General features: G+C 39.8%; 1 protein-coding gene across 1 annotated transcript in view; it reads left to right on the top strand.

Moving 5' to 3' along the window:
- The first annotated feature begins 7,766 nt into the window (after nt 1–7,766).
- Nucleotides 7,767–20,097, top strand: part of CCDC172 (coiled-coil domain containing 172) — a 53,807-nt gene continuing 41,476 nt past the window's right edge. Inside the window, exons 1-2 of the mRNA XM_036265970.1 lie at nt 7,767–7,900; nt 8,077–8,162. Of these exons, the coding sequence (XP_036121863.1) occupies nt 7,822–7,900; nt 8,077–8,162 (165 nt within the window). The 5' untranslated portion in view covers nt 7,767–7,821. The remainder of the gene's footprint in view (nt 7,901–8,076; nt 8,163–20,097) is intronic.

Below are 20,097 nucleotides of genomic sequence, written 5' to 3'. Positions count from 1 at the left end.
CACCTGGGGGCTACAGCAGAGGGAGGGCAGACTAGGGTGGAACTCTGTGGGGACACCTGGGATTTGGAGGGCACTGAGAGTTTGGCGAGTTGCAGCCACAAAGGACGGTGGCCAGTGTGCTCCTTCCCAGAGCTGTGGGAAAAAGCAGTAGCCCCTCCCCCCCCTTCGGAGATTCAGCTTTTCCCAGGTGAGGCAAAGAAATGTGAATTGAGGCTCATTAACAACCAGCGTCTATCCCACCCTCTGGAAATCCTTTTATGCAGAACACCAGGGCTACATTCCAAGGCACTGAGTAACTGAGACTACTAGACACCAGGAAAAAGCTAGAGGATAACTGAACCTTTCATGGGCTTGCAAATCCACCAAGGAAAGTAAGACTTGACAGAGGTGTTTAACATGAGCCCATCCAGGCTCATCCAAACCCAGTAGAGGGAGCGACAAACAGCAGAACACCAACACACACAGGGAAAATTTGGCAGGCTCCAAAACCCACTGAGATAGCCAAAATGGTGAAACAAAGAAACAAGTCCCAAATGAAAGAACAAGAGAACTCTATCAAAGATGAGATCAATGAAATGCAGTTAAACAAATTATCAGAGGTAGAGTTCAGAGCCATGATCTTGAAGAAGCTCAACAGCATGAGTAAGGACATCAGCACCATGAGTAAAGATATAGAAACATTGAAAACCAATCAAGTGGAAATGAAGAATGACATAGCAGAAATTAAGAACACATTGGAAGGACTAACCAGCAGAATAGAGGAAGCTGAGGACTGGATCAGTGAATTAGAAGACAGGGTAGAAAAAAAATCAAACAATCAGAAAACCAAAAGGAAAAAAACAATTAAAAAACAGGAAAACAGCTTAAGAGAACTGGGGGACAACTGGAAACATAATAACGTTCACATCATAGGAGTCCCGGAAGAAGAATAAAATGGGCAAGGGTTAGAGAATATGTTTGAAGAAATACTGACAGAAAACTTTCCTAACTTGGTGAAGGAAGAAGACATTCAAGTTCAAGAAGCACAGTGAGACCCGAGTAAGAAGAACCCAAACAGCCCACACCAAGACACACAGTAATTAAAATGCCAAAAATTAAAGACAAAGAGAGAATCCTAAAGGCAGGAAGAGATAAGCAACAGGTTACTTACAAAGGAAACCCCATAAAACTCTCAGCTGACTTCTCAACAGAAACACTACAGGCCAGAAGGGAGTGGCATGAAGTAATCAAGGTCATGAAAAACAAGGATCTGAATCCAAGATATCCAGCAAGGCTATCATTCAAAATAGAAGGTCAAATAAAGAGCTTCCCAGACAAAAAAAAAGGCTAAGGGAATATATTAACACCAAACCAGCACTGCAAGATATGCTAAAAGAACTGCTGTAATTCGTAGAAGAAATAGGAAGAAAAATAGAACCACACTAAACAAAAATGGCAATAAATAAGTACATATCAATTATCACCTTAAATGTGAATGGTTTGAATGATCTGATAAAAAGACACAGAGTAGTTGACTGGATAAGAAAGAATGACTCATACATATGTTGTTTATGAGAGACCCACTTCACAACAAAAGATTCACATAAGTTGAAAGTGAAGGGATGGAAAAAAATCTTTCAAGCAAATGGAAAGAAAAAAAAAGCTGGGGTAGCAATACTCATATCTGATAAAGTAGATTTCAAAATGAAGGCCATAACTAGAGACAAAGAAGGCCACTACATAATATTGAAAGGATCTATCCAACAGGAAGATATAATCTTGGTAAACATATATGCACCCAATATAGGAGCATCAATATATATTAAAAATCTTTTGGAGGACTTCAAAGGAAAAATCAACAGCAATACAATCATAGCAGGGGACTTCAATACCTTACTGACATCACTGGATGAATCTTCTATACAAAAAATTAACCAGGAAACACAGACTCTAAATGAAGCGCTAGATTAAATGGATTTAATAGGTATCTACAGAGAATTTCACCCCAAAACTGCAGAATTCACATTCTTCTCAAGTGCGCATGGGACATTCTCAAAGATAGACCACATGTTAGGGCACAAAATAAATCTCTACAAGTTCAAGAAGATTGAAATCATATCAAGTATCTTCTCAGATCACAATGCAATGCAACTAGAAATCAATTGCCACAAGAACATGTAAAGACATTTGAAAACATGGAGTCTAAATAGCATGTTATTGAACAATGAATGGGTTACCATGGAGATCAAGGAAGAAATTAAAAACTACCTGGAAACCTATGAAAATGAACACACAACAACACAAAATCTATGGGATGCAGTGAAAGCAGTTCTGAGAGGGAAGTTCATAGTACTACAGGCCTACCTCAAGAAACAAGAAAAATATCTAATAGACTATTTAACCTTGCAACTTAAAGAACTAGAAAGAAAACAAAAAGAAAACCCCACAGCAAGTAGAAGGAAGGAAATAGTAAAGATCAGAACAGAAATAAATGACATGGAGACCAAAAAAACAATTCAAAGGATCAATGAAACAAAGAGCTGGTTCTTTGAAAAGGTAAACAAGATTGATGGACCCTTAGCTAAACTCGCCAAGAAACAAAGAAAGAGAACCCAAATACACAAAATCAGAAATGAAAGAGGAGAAATAATAACTGACACCACAGAAATACAAAGGATTGTTAACAAATATCATGAACAATTATACGGCAACAAATTCGACAATCAAAGTAAAATGGACAAATTTCTGGAAACACATAGTCTCCCAAAACTGAACTGGGAAGAGATAAAAAAAAACTTGAACAGACCAATAACAAAAAAAGAAATTGAAGATGTAATCAAGACTCTCCCAGCAAACAAAAACCCAGGCCTGGACAACTTCATGGGGGAATTTTACCAAACATTCAAAGAAGAACTAATACCCATTCTCCTTGAACTATTTCAAAAAATTCAAGAAGAAGGAAGACTTCTGAACTCATTTTATGAGGCCAGCATAATCCTAATTCCAAAACCAGAAACAGACACTACAAAGAAAGAAAACTACAGACCAATATCCCTGATGAACATAGATGCCAAAATCCTGAACAAAATACTAGCAAATCGAATCCAGCAATACATCGAAAAAATTATTCACCGTGACCAAGTGGGTTTCATCCCAGGGATGCAAGGCTGGTACAATATTCGCAAATCAATAAATGTGATATACCACATAAACAAAATGAAAGATAAAAATCATATGATAATATCAATAGACGCTGAAAAAGCATTCGACAAAATCCAGCACCCATTTCTGATAAAAACGCTCAGCAATCTGGGAATAGATGGATCATATCTCGACATAATAAAGGCCATATATGAAAGACCTACAGCCAATATCATACTCAATGGGCAAAAACTAAAAGCATTTCCCTTAAGAACAGGAACAAGAGAAGGATGCCCACTTTCGCCACTCTTATTTAACAGAGTACTGGAAGTCTTAGCCATAGTAATCAGACAGGAAGGAAAAATAAACGGGATCCAAATTGAAAAGGAGGAAGTGAAACTGTCATTATTTACAGATGACATGATACTATACGTAGAAAACTCCAAAGATTCCATCAAAAATATACTAGACTTAATTAATGAATTTGGCAAAATAGCAGGATACAAAATTAACGTCAAGAAATCGATGGCATTCTTTTTTTTTTTTTATCCTCACCTGAGGACATTTTTTCATTTTTTGTTCAGATAGAGTGGGAGGGAGAGAGAGGAAGAGAGAGAGAGAGAGGAACATCGATGTGAAGGGACACATCGTGTGGCTGCCATCTGCATGACCAACCAGGGCGGGGAAAAACTGCAACCGAGGTACGTGCCCTTAGTGGGAAATGAACCCGGGTCTCTCTGTACCGCAGGCCGATGCTCCAACCACTGAGCCAAACCGGCCGGGGCTCGATGGCATTCTTATACACTAATGATGAACTCACAGAAAGAGAAACTAAAAAAACCAATCCAATTTACCATCGCAGCAAAAAAAATTAAGATACCTAGGAATAAACTTAACCAAAGAAATAAAGGACCTATTCGCAGAAAACTACAGGTCATTGAAAAAAGAAATAGAGGAAGATATAAAAAAAGTGGAAGCACATACTTTGTTCATAGATTGGAAGAATTAACATCATTAAAATGTCCATACTACCCAAAGTAATCTATAGATTTAATGAAATCCCCATCAAAATACCAACGACATACTTCACATAACTAGAACAAATATTTCAAAAGTTCTTATGGAACCAAAAAAGACCTTGAAGAGCCACAGCAATCTTGAAAAAGAACAAAGTTGGAGAGATCACATTACCAGATTTCAGGTTATACTACAAAACCATTGTAATCAAAACAGCCTGGTACTGGCACAAAAACAGGCATGTAGATCAGTGGAGCAGAACAGAGAACCCAGAAATGGACCCAAAGCAATATACTCAATTAATATTTGACAGAGGTGGCAAGAGCATACAATGGAGTAAAGAGAGCCTCTTTAATAAATGGTGTTGGGAAAATTGGACAGCTACATGCAAAAAAATGAAACCAGACCACCAACTTACACCATACACAAGAATAAACTCAAAATGGATAGAAGACTTAAATGTGACTCATGAATCTAAAAAAAATCCTAGAAGAAAATGTAGGCAACAAAATTTCAGACATCATATGCAGCAGAATTTTCACTGATACATCACCTAAGGCAACAGAAATAAAGGAGAAAATGAACACATGGGACTGCATCAAACTAAAAAGCTTCTGCACAGCAAAGGATACAATCATCAAAATGGAAAGGCAACCTACTGTATGGGAGAATATCATTGCCAATGATATATCAGATAAGAGGTTAATTTCCAATATATATAGAGTGCTCATGCAACTCAACAAAAGGAAGACAAAGAACCCAATTAGAAAATGGGCAGAGGAACTAAATAGACACCTCTCCAAACAGGACATACAAATGGTTAAGAGACATATGAAGAAATGCTCAACATCACTAATCATCAGAGAGGTGCAAATTAAAACAACAATGAGGTATCACCTCACACCTGTCAGAATGGCTGCCATCAACAAATCATCAAACAAGTGTTGGCGAGGGTGTGGAGAAAAGGGGACTCTAGTGCACTGCTGGTGGGAATGCAGACTGGTGCAGCCACTATGGAAACCAATATGGTGTTTCCTCAAAAATTAAAAATCGAACTGCCATTTGACCCAGTGATCCTACTTCTAGAAATATACCCTAAGAAACCTGAAACACCAATCAGAAAGAATATATGTACCCCCATGTTCATAGCAGCACTATTTACCATTGCTAGGATCTGGAAACAGCCCAAGTGTCCATCAGTAGATGAATGGATTAAAAAGCTGTGGTACATTTACACAGTGGAACACTATGCAGCTGTAAGAAAGAGATATCTCTTATCCTTTGAGATGACATGGAGGGACCTCGAGAGCATTATGCTAAGCGAAATAAGCCAATCAGAGAAAGACAAATACCACATGATCTCATTTATTTGTGGAATATAATGAACAGAATAGACCCAGAGACATTGAAAGAAATACGGTTCAGACTGACAAGCTTCAGAGGAGGGGAGCAGGGAGGATGGATGAGAAAAACCAAAGAACTTATAAGCATGTATGTGTAACCAGTGGACAGAGATAACAATGCTGAGGAGGGGGCCGCCGGATGGAAAGGAGAGTGTCGCGGGGGGTGGGGGGAAGGAGAAACATCCGTAACAAAAATTAATTAATAAAAATTGAGAAAACAAAAAAAGACTTGGATTTAGGATTTAAAAGCACCAAATATTCTGAGATTTGAAGAAGACTGCAGAAGATGAAGAAGCCATTTCTCCCTTTACCCCCTTCCCAGCATTTCCAGCAGCTCTCTTCCACACTGCTGTGTGAGTGAGGCGACAGGCCTCCCTGAAGGCTGCCCGAATTTCTCTCTGCCAAGGTTCAGTGCAGAAAGAGCATGCTAAATAATACATGTGAGTTTGAGTGTAACTAATAAAATTGGAATGTTAAAGAGCAGCATACTTTTGAAAATCAGCCTCCTTATGCGGATGCTCCCTGTGCAAGTCCACGGGAAATAATCCTGAAAGGAGTGATATTAATTAGTAATATAATTTATCTTCAGGAAGCCCTATCCTTTGATGGCTGCTACAGCATAGTTCATAAGCCTCTAAACGAGCGCTCAAAGAACTTCAGCTTTGTGTTCCATCCTTGAACAGGAAAGAGTCAAATTTATTTCAGCATATCTAAATTTTACACAGGCATCTGTATGATGGAGGATTATGAAGTTGTAAAAAATGTTATTTATGGAGAGTTATCAATGAAATGCTAAAATGCTTGTGATGTAATACAAGGGAAAAGAGCAGAATCCAAAATTAAATTCATGGCCTCTGATCTGGGATTTCCGGATTTCAGAGCTCACTCTGCCATGAACTAGATATGCAAATTTGGCACCATACCGAACTGTACTCGGCCTGTTTCCTCAACTACACCATGAAGGTAGTAGTAAAACTCATCAAAAAAGGTTGAGAATGTCCAGAATAGTGCCTGGCAACTTTACTCAATAAATAATAATTATTACTACTTATTCACAATATTTTCTAGTTTTAGATGAAAAATACAAGGTGAGGAGGATTACCTGGAAGGCAATAACCAAAATATTAATATTTGCCTCTGAATATTATGTTTGAGAGCAATTATTTTCTACTTCATCACCCTTTGCAGTATGTATTCTTTCACAACGAAGTTTAAAACAAGTTTTATGCATACATGGCTTGTTAGAAATTAAGGTGGAAATTTGGAAGAGGTTAAAATTTATGACTGATTATTCTACACCATGAATGAAATATTGTCTGTTATACAGATGATGTACCAGGAATTATATTTTCCTTCTTTTACTTAATTCTGAACACATTCTAAACAGAAATTACTTTTTCAAGTTTAGCCATCAGGACTAAAGTCAAATGCTTATTGTAATCATAATATTTGACCTACTAAAATTAAACATATTTTATTTTTTTAATTGGAAAAAAAAAATCCCATGCGGAAGGCCCAAAGGTGACTTTCATGTTTAAGCTTTAATTAGCAACCACTTTGGTCTCTGACACATACTGCGCAGATATTTAAGTGTTAATATTACTGCAGCTTGATTACAAAAGGCAATGATTAATTTTAAAGCAGACCAAAAAGAGATGCCCTGATTACAAAGGCATGATCAAGGCGGAATGTCAGACACTGCTCATTTGTAGCTATCTTCGCCTCGGATAAGACTTTGCACCAGTCTATATTTAGAACCACGGATAGATAGTCCACTTCCTAACGCTGGGTGTCTGTGCCTTGCAGGTAGATCGCTCCTGCGCCGACCTCCGCGGGCCACGTGGTCACGGCCGAGCCGGGCGCAGAGTGGGCCACAGGAGCCGCCGTAGTTCCGCCCGAGGCCCCGGCCTTCCCGGTCTCCGGCCGCGTGCTGTCCGCGGGCCCGCGGGCCCAGGGCGAGCCCTTTGAGGACCTTACCTCCCGGGAGAGGGGCTGAGAGGTGCAGGCTGAGGACAGGAGGGCGCGGGAGGCAGGCCTGGGCCCGAGGGGAGGGAAACCAGGAAGGGCCACGGCCGGGGGACTGCGCGGCCCGGGAGGAGGCCGGGCCCAGGCCGCGGTCTTAGAGGAACGAGGGGCGGAGGGGACCAGGCCGGGGACCCGGAGCTGAGGCCCTGGGGGAGCAGCCCTAGACTGATCCTCCTTCTTTGCTCTGCTCTCCAGGATCCTCAGGCTCGGTGATAAAATATTTAAGGGCAGAACAGGGAGCCGGGAGCGGGCCGAGATGAGCCTGGAAGCCTTGTTTCAGCACATCATCTTCTCGGAGCACCAGGCCCAGGAGAGCCGGCGCTGGATGCAGGAAGGTGCTGGGGCGCCGGGCCCTTTGCGGGGGCCTTTGCCTCGTGCAGCGGGGGGCTTGGAGCAGAGGGTCCCCAGAGCTGTGTCAGAGCCCCAGAGGAGAGGGTCTGCCTTCGCACGGGCTGCAGACACGGGGACGTCGGGAAGATGGATGTGCTTAAGGATTTCATTTGTCTTCCAGTCAGGTCGGAAATAAACAGATGTCGTGAAAAAATGAAGAAAGCAACAGAGGAGCTGAGAGAAGAGAAAGTCAAGTTGGAATCTAAGGTATTGCCATGGAGAGACCGTGCTCATCAGCACTTGACAAGGTGTTTTAACTTGCCTTTGGGAAGGTCTTTTACTGTTTAACTAGTTGCTCTTCAAGTGGGAAACAGGCAAGTGAGCTGGTTAGCTAGGTCCATGTTGCCTGGGAATATTGAACGTTCGGAACCTAGTGACACCTTCCAGTCCAAAATGCATTTGCCCCAAAGAAACCCGTTTAAGTAATAAAGAACACACTGTCCATGTCGTGGGATGGTTCAAGTTTTAAAAGAGCACAATGTCATTGGAAAAATAATTGTTCCATCAGTAGTTGGTGCGGCATATATATTTTGAATCATAAATAATTTAAGAAGTGTACAGTGTCGGATGTAACAGTTGAATGTAACTTTCAAATGAGCCTCCCTTTTGTTTCTCTCTCTTCAGCAATTTGTAAAGTTCTGTTATCTCTCTCTCTATCTATCTATCTATCTAATCTATCTATCCTATTCTATCTATTTATTTATTTTTGGTACGTGCCCCTAGTGGGAACAGAACCCAGGACTCCCTGGTCCTCAGGTCAACGCTCCAGCTGCTGAGCAAAACTGGCCAGTGCAAGTTCTGTTATTTTAAATAGAAGCGAGGGAATCTGATGACTTCTTGAAAGAGAATTTTTAAGGGTGGGTAGACTTTTGGAGAGGCAAAGCAGTCGGAGAAATGCATTGGGGCTGGGGAGGATATAAACAAAAGGGAGACGTATCCAAGGCATATTGGGAGAGAAATCTCCCAAAGCAGAGGGCTGATGTCTGGAGGGCGGATAAACCATTGCAGGTTTTTGATTGGGGAGGTGTGTGATACCAGTGGTTTTCAGAAGCTCTCCCTGAGCTCTGGGAGGATTGGAGCTAAGATCATCCAGGTGTATCACAGTGAAGGCCTTGCTATGGGCAGGTGCGGACAGTCATGCAATGCTATTTATTCACCTCTTAAAGGTAAGCAAGCAGTTTGTGCTGGGATTCTGTTTGAGGAAGTCTGTTTTCTTAAGACGTGTATTTTAACTTAACACTGTGAGGAATTTCCAGTTCTCTTTTTGAATAAAATTATCATAGATCCCTTCTCCACCTGGAGAGCTTCTGCTCTTCCTTCCCAAGTCTTGCACAGATATCACCTATGAAGCCCTCTCTTGGGCATCTTGGGAAAGGATTTTTATAACATTCTGTGCATCACCTTACAATTAAACACTATGTACTTGTGTTCAGATCCTTCACTATTTTGTGAGCAATGTATCTGGGATTTTTTTTTTCTTACCCATTTTTTTATTCCCACAGCTTATATCCAGTGCCTAGCACATAAAACATTTGCATTTTTAAATGAATTAATAAGTACCAGTATTGAGGTAATTGGGAGAGTAATGCTGTCTTTTAAAATAAAATTTGGGACTAGTATTTAGTGAAACGTTAGGTCCTGTTTTGCCTGTGAGTAGCAGATAAACTAGCTGCTAACTGCTGTACTAAAAGCTGATGGGATGGGCAAAGCATTAAGAAGGTCATGATGTAGCTTTCTTTTTCTTTAAAAAGAATTAAGATCCTTTCAGGATTGGTAACTAGAAGCTATTAGAAGTAATAGGCAAAACATATACAATTAGGTAATGCATAGCTAACACTTACTGAGCACTTCCTATATGCTGGCATTGTTCCAGAAGCTACACCCTTGTTTCCTCCATTAATCCCGGTGGAAGGCTATGATGGGGCACCATCATTAATCCCCCTTTCTAGGGGAGGAAACCAAGAGGTTAAATGGCTAGTCCACAGCATATAACTTTAAAACAAACCACCATTCTTAAAGTACACAGCATTATTTCTTGAGCTCATCTTAAACTTTTTTTGTATATAATAATGTATATGAAGCTTTTGCATCTAGTGTAGGGCAGTATTTTTAAACGGTCATTTATATAGGTTTTTGTACAAAACGTTTTTCCCCCTGGATTTGTGAAGATACTGACCTGACAGATAACAAATCAAGTGTTAAAAAAAAAATTACTCTTTGAATAATATTTTGGAAAAGAAAAATAGGTTTACTCTTTGTAATGTTTTCTTTGTTAGCAGCCTGTTTTGCTGGAAAATGGAAATGTAATTTGTTGATGTATACACATACATAAAAAATGTTGATTCAAATATTTATTTGAGATAAGAGAGAGCAAATCCCTCACATTGTTTAGACACATTTGCTGAAATGACGAATTACTATAGTCTCACAAATGTGCATTGCTTTTTAATCAGCTCATATGTGGGGTAATAATACAATTGTATTTTACTAATAAAATTAACATATGAGGGCCACAGTTCATATAGTAATTTGTAATTGAAAGAATTTTGATTCATAATATGTAGTCCAAATGGTATGTGTGTATGAAGGTTTTAGAAGTGGCACCACAATTACAGTGTAAATGACTAATGGGAAGAAGTAAAGAAGTAATCATAAATTGATTTCTTGTTTCTTTTAGTCTCAGAGTTAATTATATGTCTGCCAATAATAATGAAAATATATTTACTTGCATATTTGACTTGGCATTTATTGACCAGTTTATCAAGTAGAAGTGAATAAAGAGAACTAGAACATAGTCCAGTGCTTGAGTTATTTGTATAGTGACACAGTCAGAAAATATTTGGGGCATTTATTTTATAAGTTGCTGTGGTAAAAAAAAAAAAAAACGTATTTAGAAAGTACAGTATTCACTTTTCTTTTGTTCTGTAAAAGCCAGGTAGCATGTAATTAGAACTTGAATGATAGCATTTGCCTTTCAGGGCTCGATGAGTTCTTTAAAATATGTGGTTGCAAAAGTCTCAGATTATGTAGTATGAGTATGTTGTGAATTGGACAGCTATGCATGCCTGGTTAGGTCTGGTAATATGAAAACAGAAAGACAAGAACATGCCCTGGATTTGCATTAATGCTTCCTAATATCCCCAAAGCTCGGAAGCCACGGAAGGGTTTTAAGGTATTGCTGATAGAGCAAATCAAAATTTAGGACTCTTTTAAGCACCTATAAGATTTTTTAATGTTAAAAAATAGTATATAGTTAAAATTGGGGCACTCAATCTTTATAAACATACATGTAAAACCTAACATAGTACCATACTTCCTGAAGAGGAAATAAATGGAGAAACGTCTGCAGTGATTTTCTCTTATTATTTTCTTCTCCCAGTTTTAACTTACTGCATATATGTCATCATCATAATAAGAATTCATGAGCTTTTAAAGTAAAATTATATTGAAATAAACAAGTAACTCAAGGTGGCTTCTTTTACTGCCTTACTTCAAAATGTACACATTCCTTTTACCCTCTCAGACCAGTGGGCAGTGTCATATCCATTAGTACTCTATTACCTAATTAGGGAAAGAACAAAATCACAAATTATTAACATTTATAATATTGAAATGGAGTTTTGTAACTGAGATTTTAAAAATATTTATTTAAGTTGAATCAAAGAAAACTTAATGTGCTGCTTAAATTTAATTTTATTGCTGATTAACAGTTACTTAAAAATAGATAAAAGAAGGGCATCATCTTTCCCTTCTAATTAACATTTGTTTAAATAGCATTACATGTGATTATTTCATCTTAATTTTAGAAAATAAAATGGGAATTCTGCCTATCACAATTAATACATGTCTACAGTTCTAATCCTTGTGACCAAGACACTTTGGGGGTAGTTATATGTAGTTGCTTCCAATATCTATGGCTTTTTCTCTTGAAATCCCTTTAAGCCAAATCTCTCCTGACTTGAACACATGCAGCTGCTTTTTAAAGCCTTACCATAGAACTCGAGGTATATTGAGCTTTTGACATTCACCTTGGTCGCATGGACAGTTCCATAGCCAGGGCTGCACCGAGTCTGGAGGCCATTCTGTGGAGCATGATTTTCTTTCCCACCTCAGAGTTGGAGGTTCGGTAGATGTCCTCCCCTCTTCACTCTCCAGCACTGCTTCCGGAACACTGTTTCTTTTTTATCCTCACCTGAGGACATTTTTCCATTTTTTGTTCAGATAGAGTGGGAGGGAGAGGGGGAGAGAGAAACATCGACGTGAAAGGGACACATCGAGTGGCTGCCACCCGCACAACCCAACCAGGGCCAGGGACAAACTGCAACCGAGGTACGTGCCCTTAGCAGGAACCGAACCAGGTCTCTCTGGACCGCAGGCTGATGCTCTAACCGCTGAGCCAAACCGGCCAGAGCCAGAACTTTATTTCTATACCCACTTAAGGATCGCTCAGGCTTTATTGTAGAGCAGTGGTTCTCAACTTTCCTAAATGCCACGACCCTTTAATACAGTTCCTCATGTTGTGGTGACCCCCAGCCATATAATTATTTTTGTTGCTACTTCATAACTGTAATTTTGCTACTGTTATGAATTGCCATCGGAAATATGTGTTTTCCGATGGTCTTAAGCGACCCCTGTGAAAGGTTCGTGTGACCCCCAAAGGGATCGCGACCCACAGGTTGAGAACCGCTGTTCTAGAGTCTAGGTTGAGAACCGCTGTCCTAGAGTCTATCATCTTTTCCCCCCTTGTCTTATCTGTCATCCTACTAACTCACTGGATAGTCCCTTCTTCCTTCGAAATTGGCACCTGGTTCCCAGTCTTCCACTCTGTCTCCACTTTGCTATCATCTTGGATGATGTCATTGTCTTTACGGACTGTTCTGTTACCATTCTAGCCTGTTAGTTCTCCATATCTCCACCGGCCTTTTCCTTCCTTCTGTCTTGGGCACCTGTTTCCATAATCACACTCTGGACTTTGCTGTCACCTAAAAACATTTCACTTGTGAGATGAATTAGGCATTTCACTTTTTTACCACATTTGCTCTCCAGTTTCATCAGGCCCTCAGGTCCATTTCCATCTCTCTTTGTCCACTAGTACCTGCCTTTGTATTCATTTCCCTTTTTGTTCTTAGAGTTCATGGCTGATCATTGCACTCTTTCCCCTGAATCCTGTTTTCTTTCTTTGTAACCCCTGGCAAAACTCCAGCTCTAGGTGAACCAGTTATCTGCCACCATGCCAGCAATTGTATGACTCCAGGAGAGGATGGGTCCAGTATTCGTTCATGGACGCTTGCCCCAGCCTCAGCTGAGCCCTCTACACTGCCAGGGAATACTGCTAGTTTCTCTCACTCTGTGATGACTGCTGGGACACTTCACACTTTATGCTCTCTTCCAAACTACCTAACTTTCGGTCAATAACTGCCTTTTATTTCAAAGAGAAAATAGAAACTACCCCACAGGAAATGTTTTTATTTTCCAACCTTTAGATTTTCTTTCTTTTTAAAAATTTTTTAATCTTTATTTTTGAATGTATTACAGATGTTTCTCATTTTTCCCCCATTGACCCCCTCCTCCCCACTCCCGCCCCCCTCCTGCCTTTTCCCACACTACTACCTGTGTCCATTGGTTATGCACATATGCAAATAAGTTCTTTGGTTTATTTCTTCCCACCCCCCAACCCCCCTTCCCTTTGAGGTTTGTCAGTCTAGCAACCAATTTGTACTTCTTAATCCCTTCACCTTTTTCACCCATTCCTCCAACCCCCCTCCCATCTGGAAGCCAACAAAATGTTCTCTATGTCTATGAGAATGGGTCTGTTCTGCTTGTTCATTTTGTTTGTAGATTAAATTGTTGATAGATGTGTATTCATTGCCATTTTGTTTGTTCATATTTTTTATCTTTTTCTTCAAGAAGACCCTTCAGCATTTCATATAATAATGGTTTGGTGGTGATGAACCCCTTTAGCTTTTCCTTGTCTGGGTAACTCTTTATATGGCCATTGATTCTAAATGACAGCTTTGCAGGATAGAGTAATCTTGGTTGTAAGGTCTTGCTTTTCATCACTCTGATTATTTCTTGCCACTCCCTTCTGGCCTGCAAAGTTTCTCTTGAGAAATCAGCTGACAGTCTTATGGGAACGCCCTTGTAGGTAACTAACTGCTTTTCTTCTGCTGCTTTTAAGATTCTCTCTTTGTCTTGAACCTTTTGCATTTTGATGATGATGTGTCTTGGTGTGGGCCTCTTGGGGTTCATCTTGTTTGGGACTCTCTGTGCTTCCTGGACTTGTATGTCTGTTTCCTTCACCAAGTTAGGAAAGTTTCCTGCCATTATTGTTTGAGATAGGATTTTGATTTCTTGTTCTCTCTCTTCTCCTTCTGGCACCCCCAAGATGTGAATGTTGCCACGCTTGAAGTTGTCCCAGAGGCTCCTTACACTCTCCTCATTTTTTTGAATCCTTTTTTTTGCTGTTCTGATTGGGTGTTCCAAATCAATGGTTTGCTTCTTGGCTGTACCTACTCTACTATTGAATCTGTGTAAATTATTCTTTATTGCAGTTAGTGCCTCCTTCACTAAGTTCGCTGAGGTTCACACTAAGTTCACTGAGCATCCTTGTAAGCAGTATTTTGAACTCAGCATCTGTTAGGTTGCTTAACTCCATTTCGCTTAGTTCTTTTCCTGGGGTTTTGTTCTTTTCTTTCATTTGGAACCTGTTTCTTTGTCTCCTCATTTTGGCTGCCTCCCTGTATTTGTTTCTATGTATTACTTAACGAGAGGCATGGGGCTAGCTGAGACCAGATGCTTGTTTGAAAGAATTTAAGAAAACCTGAAGCGGGATCCAAGACAGGCCAATCCTATGGTTAAGCAAGTGGCAACAGCTTGGGTGGGCCTGAAAGTTGGGTTGGGCAAGGCGGGGCCTCAGGGAGTCACCAGGGCGGGGCTACCAGTGTGAGCCAGGTTGCTGGAGTCCCAGATACGGCGACTGTCTGCTGCCCCCGGGAAGGGCTCACCAAAGGAACAAAGGTCTCTGACAGCACGTTTGTCCTGAAGAAAGCCCCCTCTCCAGCCCTCGCTCCAGTGCCAAATAGCTCAGTTCTTCCCTGTATGTCTCTGGCGCCCCTCGAACTGCCTCCCCTCCAAGCTTAGAGGGAATGAGTCTGTTAAGTTCATTTCACGGGCCCTTTAAGAGGAGCTTCCTGGGGCTCCAGCCACCTCAGCCTCCCTGAGCCTCAGTTCCCACTGGTTTTTCCAGCCAGAAGTGATGGGGATTCTCTTCCTGGCACTGGAACCCTGAGCTGGGTGCCTGGTGTGGGATGGGGACCCCTCAGTCCTCAGAGAGGACCTTCCCAGCCGAGGTGTCCTCCTGATTTTTATCCGCCACATGTGGTTGTGGGCCCAGCCCCTCCGCCTCTGCCCTCCTACCAGTCTCGATGTGGCCCGCTGCTTTAATTCCATAGTTGTAGGACTTCCATTCAGCTGGGTTTCAGGCGGTTCTGAAGGATGGTTATTCTGTAGTTTAGTTGCAACTTGATGTGGTTGTGGGAGGACGCGATACTGCATTTACCTACGCCACCTCTTGACCAGAAGTCCCCAACCTTCAGATTTTCAAAGCTGCCTACCCTAGTTTTATTTTTTCAACAGATTTGATGAGTTTGTGTCCTATGTTTAATGGAGTTATTAATAAGAATGTTTTATTTCTAAATTTTTTTTTCTTTACTAGTTGGTTGACTTTATGCTAGTAAGGTAATAACTTGAGTTTGGAAAAGTTTTTCTGTAATCATTAGGGTTGCTCATCACTAAAGATCCATATCAGTCAGACAGCAGGTTAGGATGAGTAATATGTGGCCTATTCCCTTGAGGGATTTAAGAGTCAAGCCAGAGGTATTACCCCTTCCTTAGAGAGGAAGGCCATCAGTGCAGACAACAAGGGGGGCTCTGTAATACAGCTAACAGAAAATAACCGCACGGGGCATCTAATAAAAAGTTCCTAACTGAGCAGGTCATGGTGGGTGGTCACGCTGCAGGCCTTTACTTTCTCTAGTATGTCAGCCCTGACCATTGCTGTTGTGCATCTAGGTTAACATGCCTTTGAAATGTCTCTTTTTTCAGACCCCTTCAAATCATAACCAAGAGAACACATAACCTGTTAACTGTCCTGTGGTCCCCTACCCACCTTGCGCCTCCCACATTCAGCTAGTCTTCCTTACATTCCCTCCTTAACCCCAAGTGTTTGAAAGAAACTGGGAAACTCATTCTCAGGAGTATTTGAGATCTTGTTTCTCTGCCTGTTATCAGTTCGGCTCGAGTAAACTCATAAAAATTCTCCTCAGGTTTGGGTGTTTCTTATGCTGACAGTTTAGGGTGTTCTTGGTTGCAAGTAATAGAAATGCAGTTTAAAATGGCTTAAACAATATTGGGAAATTATTGACTTAAATATTTACAACTCAACATTTGATTCTCTTGGGTATTCCATCTAGATGTAGAATTTGTAGGTTTATATTTTTATATTTCCTGTTCCCTAGAGACATTAATGTCAAACATATTTTCAGGTGCATATTGGCCATTTGGCACGTCTATTCTTGACATGAGCTATTTAATTAATAGTCATGTACGTGATTGCAGTTCTTTTAAGGGGGAGGACTGGTCTCTGAGAGGTAGCAATTTCTCTTCATATTTATTGAACTGAAATGATCATATTTCTAAATGCAGTGAAAAGTATTTCACATAACATTTATTAGACTAGTTTTTCTCAGCTTTGTTTTTGTAATCTTAAGGAAATCCAAAGAATATTTCGTGCTAATAACAGTTTAGAGTACACTCCGTAACAATATGCCAGATAGCCTTTCTGTTTGCAAGCACTCATAAATCACAAAAGTTGCACACTTCCTGGCTTGGATCCACAAAGTGGATGAGCTACTATGCTGTTTCTAATTGTACAATCTACCCGTGTTCCTCTCTCTTGTTTAAAGAGCTTCTCTAAATAAATTGTTTACCAGAAATGTTAGAAATGTTTTGAACAGAAAAAGCTCCTTTTCCAGGAACTGAGAATGGTCCTCTAATTAAAGAACAGTATGCTTGTGGTGCAGTGTGCAGCGAACACATGGTTAAATTAGTTTACCAGCCTTGTAACACTCTGCTGCACGAAAGAATGCCTTGTAGAAAGTTTACCATTTGACAATTGATTTCTTGGAAAATCAGGTAACTCTGTGCCTCACTTATAAATATCTCCAATCACACATTGGATAATTGTTCATTCAACATACATTCATTGAGCAACTTCTAAATCACACTACGAATAATTGACAAATTATATAACAAATGTGTGGCTTAATTAGAGGGTTGACATCAAACCATTTCAACTATTTATTAATCTAACAATAAACTCAAAATTCTTGATGGTCTCATTTTTCAAAAAAGTTTGTAGTTTTAATTTTCTCTATGTAATTGCATAAAGAAAACCTTATCACATTTATCATGAATAATGATCTGAAACATGGAAATAGACAGAAGAGGTCACCGGAAGGTCTTTGAGTGTAGCACCAGGCATTTTCTAGTAGCCCACCTGCATTGGGGATAGTCTGGATTTCTAGAAGTATGTACTTTTGTAATGAGTTATTTTTTTCTTCAGTAAACCAACCATTCTCTGGCCTCAGGGCCTTTGTATTCCTCTGCCTGAAATGCTTCTTTTCTCAGCTATTAGTATTTTATGCACACTCACTTCTTTCGTGTCCCTACTAGTAGGGTGGCCTAGTCTACTGAATGTGAGACTCAGTTCTAACACGGGGAGAGTCCCATGCAAATCTTGATGGTTTGATACATTTGCCACTTCAGAGCTGTGGTTCTCAAAGTGGGGTCTGCAGATCCATTGGTGGTCCCAAGACTCTTACATAAGGTCAAATTATTTTCTTAATAACACAGGTATTATATACAGTTTTCACTGTGCTGACGTGCACACTGAAGGTGCACAGGCAATGGTGAGTACAATTGTTGTCACCTTAGCACAAATCAGTGCCTTGGCACCAAACTGTATGAGTGGCCAGTGTGTTCTTCACTGCCGTGCTCTCACAGTAGGCAAACAAAACCTCCTCGCTTCACTGTATGCCCTTGATTAAAATGTAAATTACTTTGAAGCTGACCATTGTGAGTATGTGTTTTTATACTCTGTGTGATGAACTGGGCTGTTCACACAAAATACTTTTGTATTCCAAAGTGCAATGATTATCTCACGGGAGAGTATTTGTGCAATTGTTGCAGTATGAACTACCTTTTTTTTTTTTTCTGGAACACCATTTTTACTTGAATAATTGATGGTTAAACTGTAGTTATGTAAACTTGAGTATTTGGTAAAATTTTCTCAGAAATGAGCCAAGTGACCCAGACGTTTTAAGGCAAACAACTGATTATTGTTGTTATTTTACCAATGATAATATTCAACCTTCCTAGCAAAAATTCAAATTTTGGGAGACTCAGATCTGTCACTGTAACCTTGACAGTTTCCCAATACTTAAAGATATTTCTTGAGTTTGTTGGAGATATTAAGGCATGCTATTTTTAATATTGTATTATGAAACATATCAACATTGGAAGGATCTGAATAATTCAGTGAAGCAATATTTTCCAAATGACCAGTGCAAAATGTTACAAAATTATGCATGGATAAAAGATCCATTCAAAGCGCAAGATAGACCAATGGATTTTATTGTAACAGAGGGTGAAAAGTTTATTAAAATGGCTTCAGATTCCACATTGCAACTAACCTATCAGGAACTGCCACTTGTTGAGAAGAATACGCACAATCATTTGAAAAGGGTATTAAAATACCGTTCCTGTTTCCAACTCATCTGTGAAGGCCAGGTTTTTTTCATGTACGTCAACCAAAAAACATAGTGCAAAATATTGAAAAAAGAAATATGATAATCCAAGTGCCTGCTATTAAACCAGACATTAAAAAGATTTGCAAAAAATGTAAATGTAACTCTTCTTAATGTTTTTTGTTTTTGGAAAATATTTTTTCATAAAAATGTATTTATTTTAACATGAAATGGGCTTATTCTTTTTTAAAATCCTCACTTGATATTTTTCCATTGATTTTCAGATAGAGTGGGGGGGGGGAGAGAGAGAGAGAGAGAAACATTGATTGGTTGCCTCCCACATGATCCCGACGGGCCAGGGATCCAACTGAAACTGAGGTACATGCCCTTGACCAGAATCCAATCCGAGACTCTCTGGTCTGTTGGTGAATGCCCTAACCATTGAACCAAACCGGCCGGGGTGAAATGGGCTTATTCATTTTTGTTTTAAATCCTCACTCGATATTTTTTTCCCCATTTATCTTCAGAAAAAGTGAGAGGAAGGGAGGGAGGAAGAGAGAGAGAGAGGAGAGAGAGAAACATCAATGTGCGAGAGAGACACCAATTGGTTGCCTCCTGCACAACCCAGCCAGGGTTAGGGATGAACCACAACCGAGGTACATGCCCTTGGCTGGAATCAAACCTGGACTCTGGTCCGTGGGCCAACGCTCTAACTGCTAAGCCAGACGGGCCAGGGCAAATGGGTTTATTCTTAAATGAATAAATGTTTTGTAAAATTCTCAGTTTTAATCTTTGATACAGAATATGTTGATAGATATAACTAACAAAAACAATCAAACAAGTCAATAGTTCTTTAAGACTGTGAAGTCTTAACGACCAAAAAGTTTGGAATGGCTGCTGTAGAGGACTCTCCCTGACCTCCATATAGAAAATAACATTACCTCATCCCTTCTGTTTCTATCTCTGTTCTTTAGTCTGCTTTTCCTTTGTAGCACTTAATGTCTCTTGATGTATTTTATATTGATCTGTTTATTATTTGTCATCCCTCAGTGGAACGTAAACTCCACAAGGAATACAAATTCATCTGTTTTGTTCACTACTGTTATTCCCAGTATCTAGAATAGTAGGTGTTAAATAAACATTATCAAGTGGATAAATTAATCTACATTTTTTTTCTCATAGGATTTTCTCTGTTTTCAGTTTTCCTCTTCTGTCAACTCTGCCTATTTCATCCGATGACATTTACACGGTGGTGCATTGTCCTAAGAGCTTTCAAACATTTTTATCATGGACTCTTTTTTTCTTTTTATTAATTTATTTTTGTTATCATGGACTCT

Source organism: Molossus molossus, unplaced genomic scaffold (assembly GCF_014108415.1).
Source record: "Molossus molossus isolate mMolMol1 unplaced genomic scaffold, mMolMol1.p scaffold_m16_p_17, whole genome shotgun sequence".
Lineage (NCBI taxonomy): Eukaryota > Metazoa > Chordata > Mammalia > Chiroptera > Molossidae > Molossus > Molossus molossus.
The sequence above is the reverse complement of the archived record's forward strand: the minus strand, read 5'-3'. Positions and strand labels throughout refer to the sequence as shown.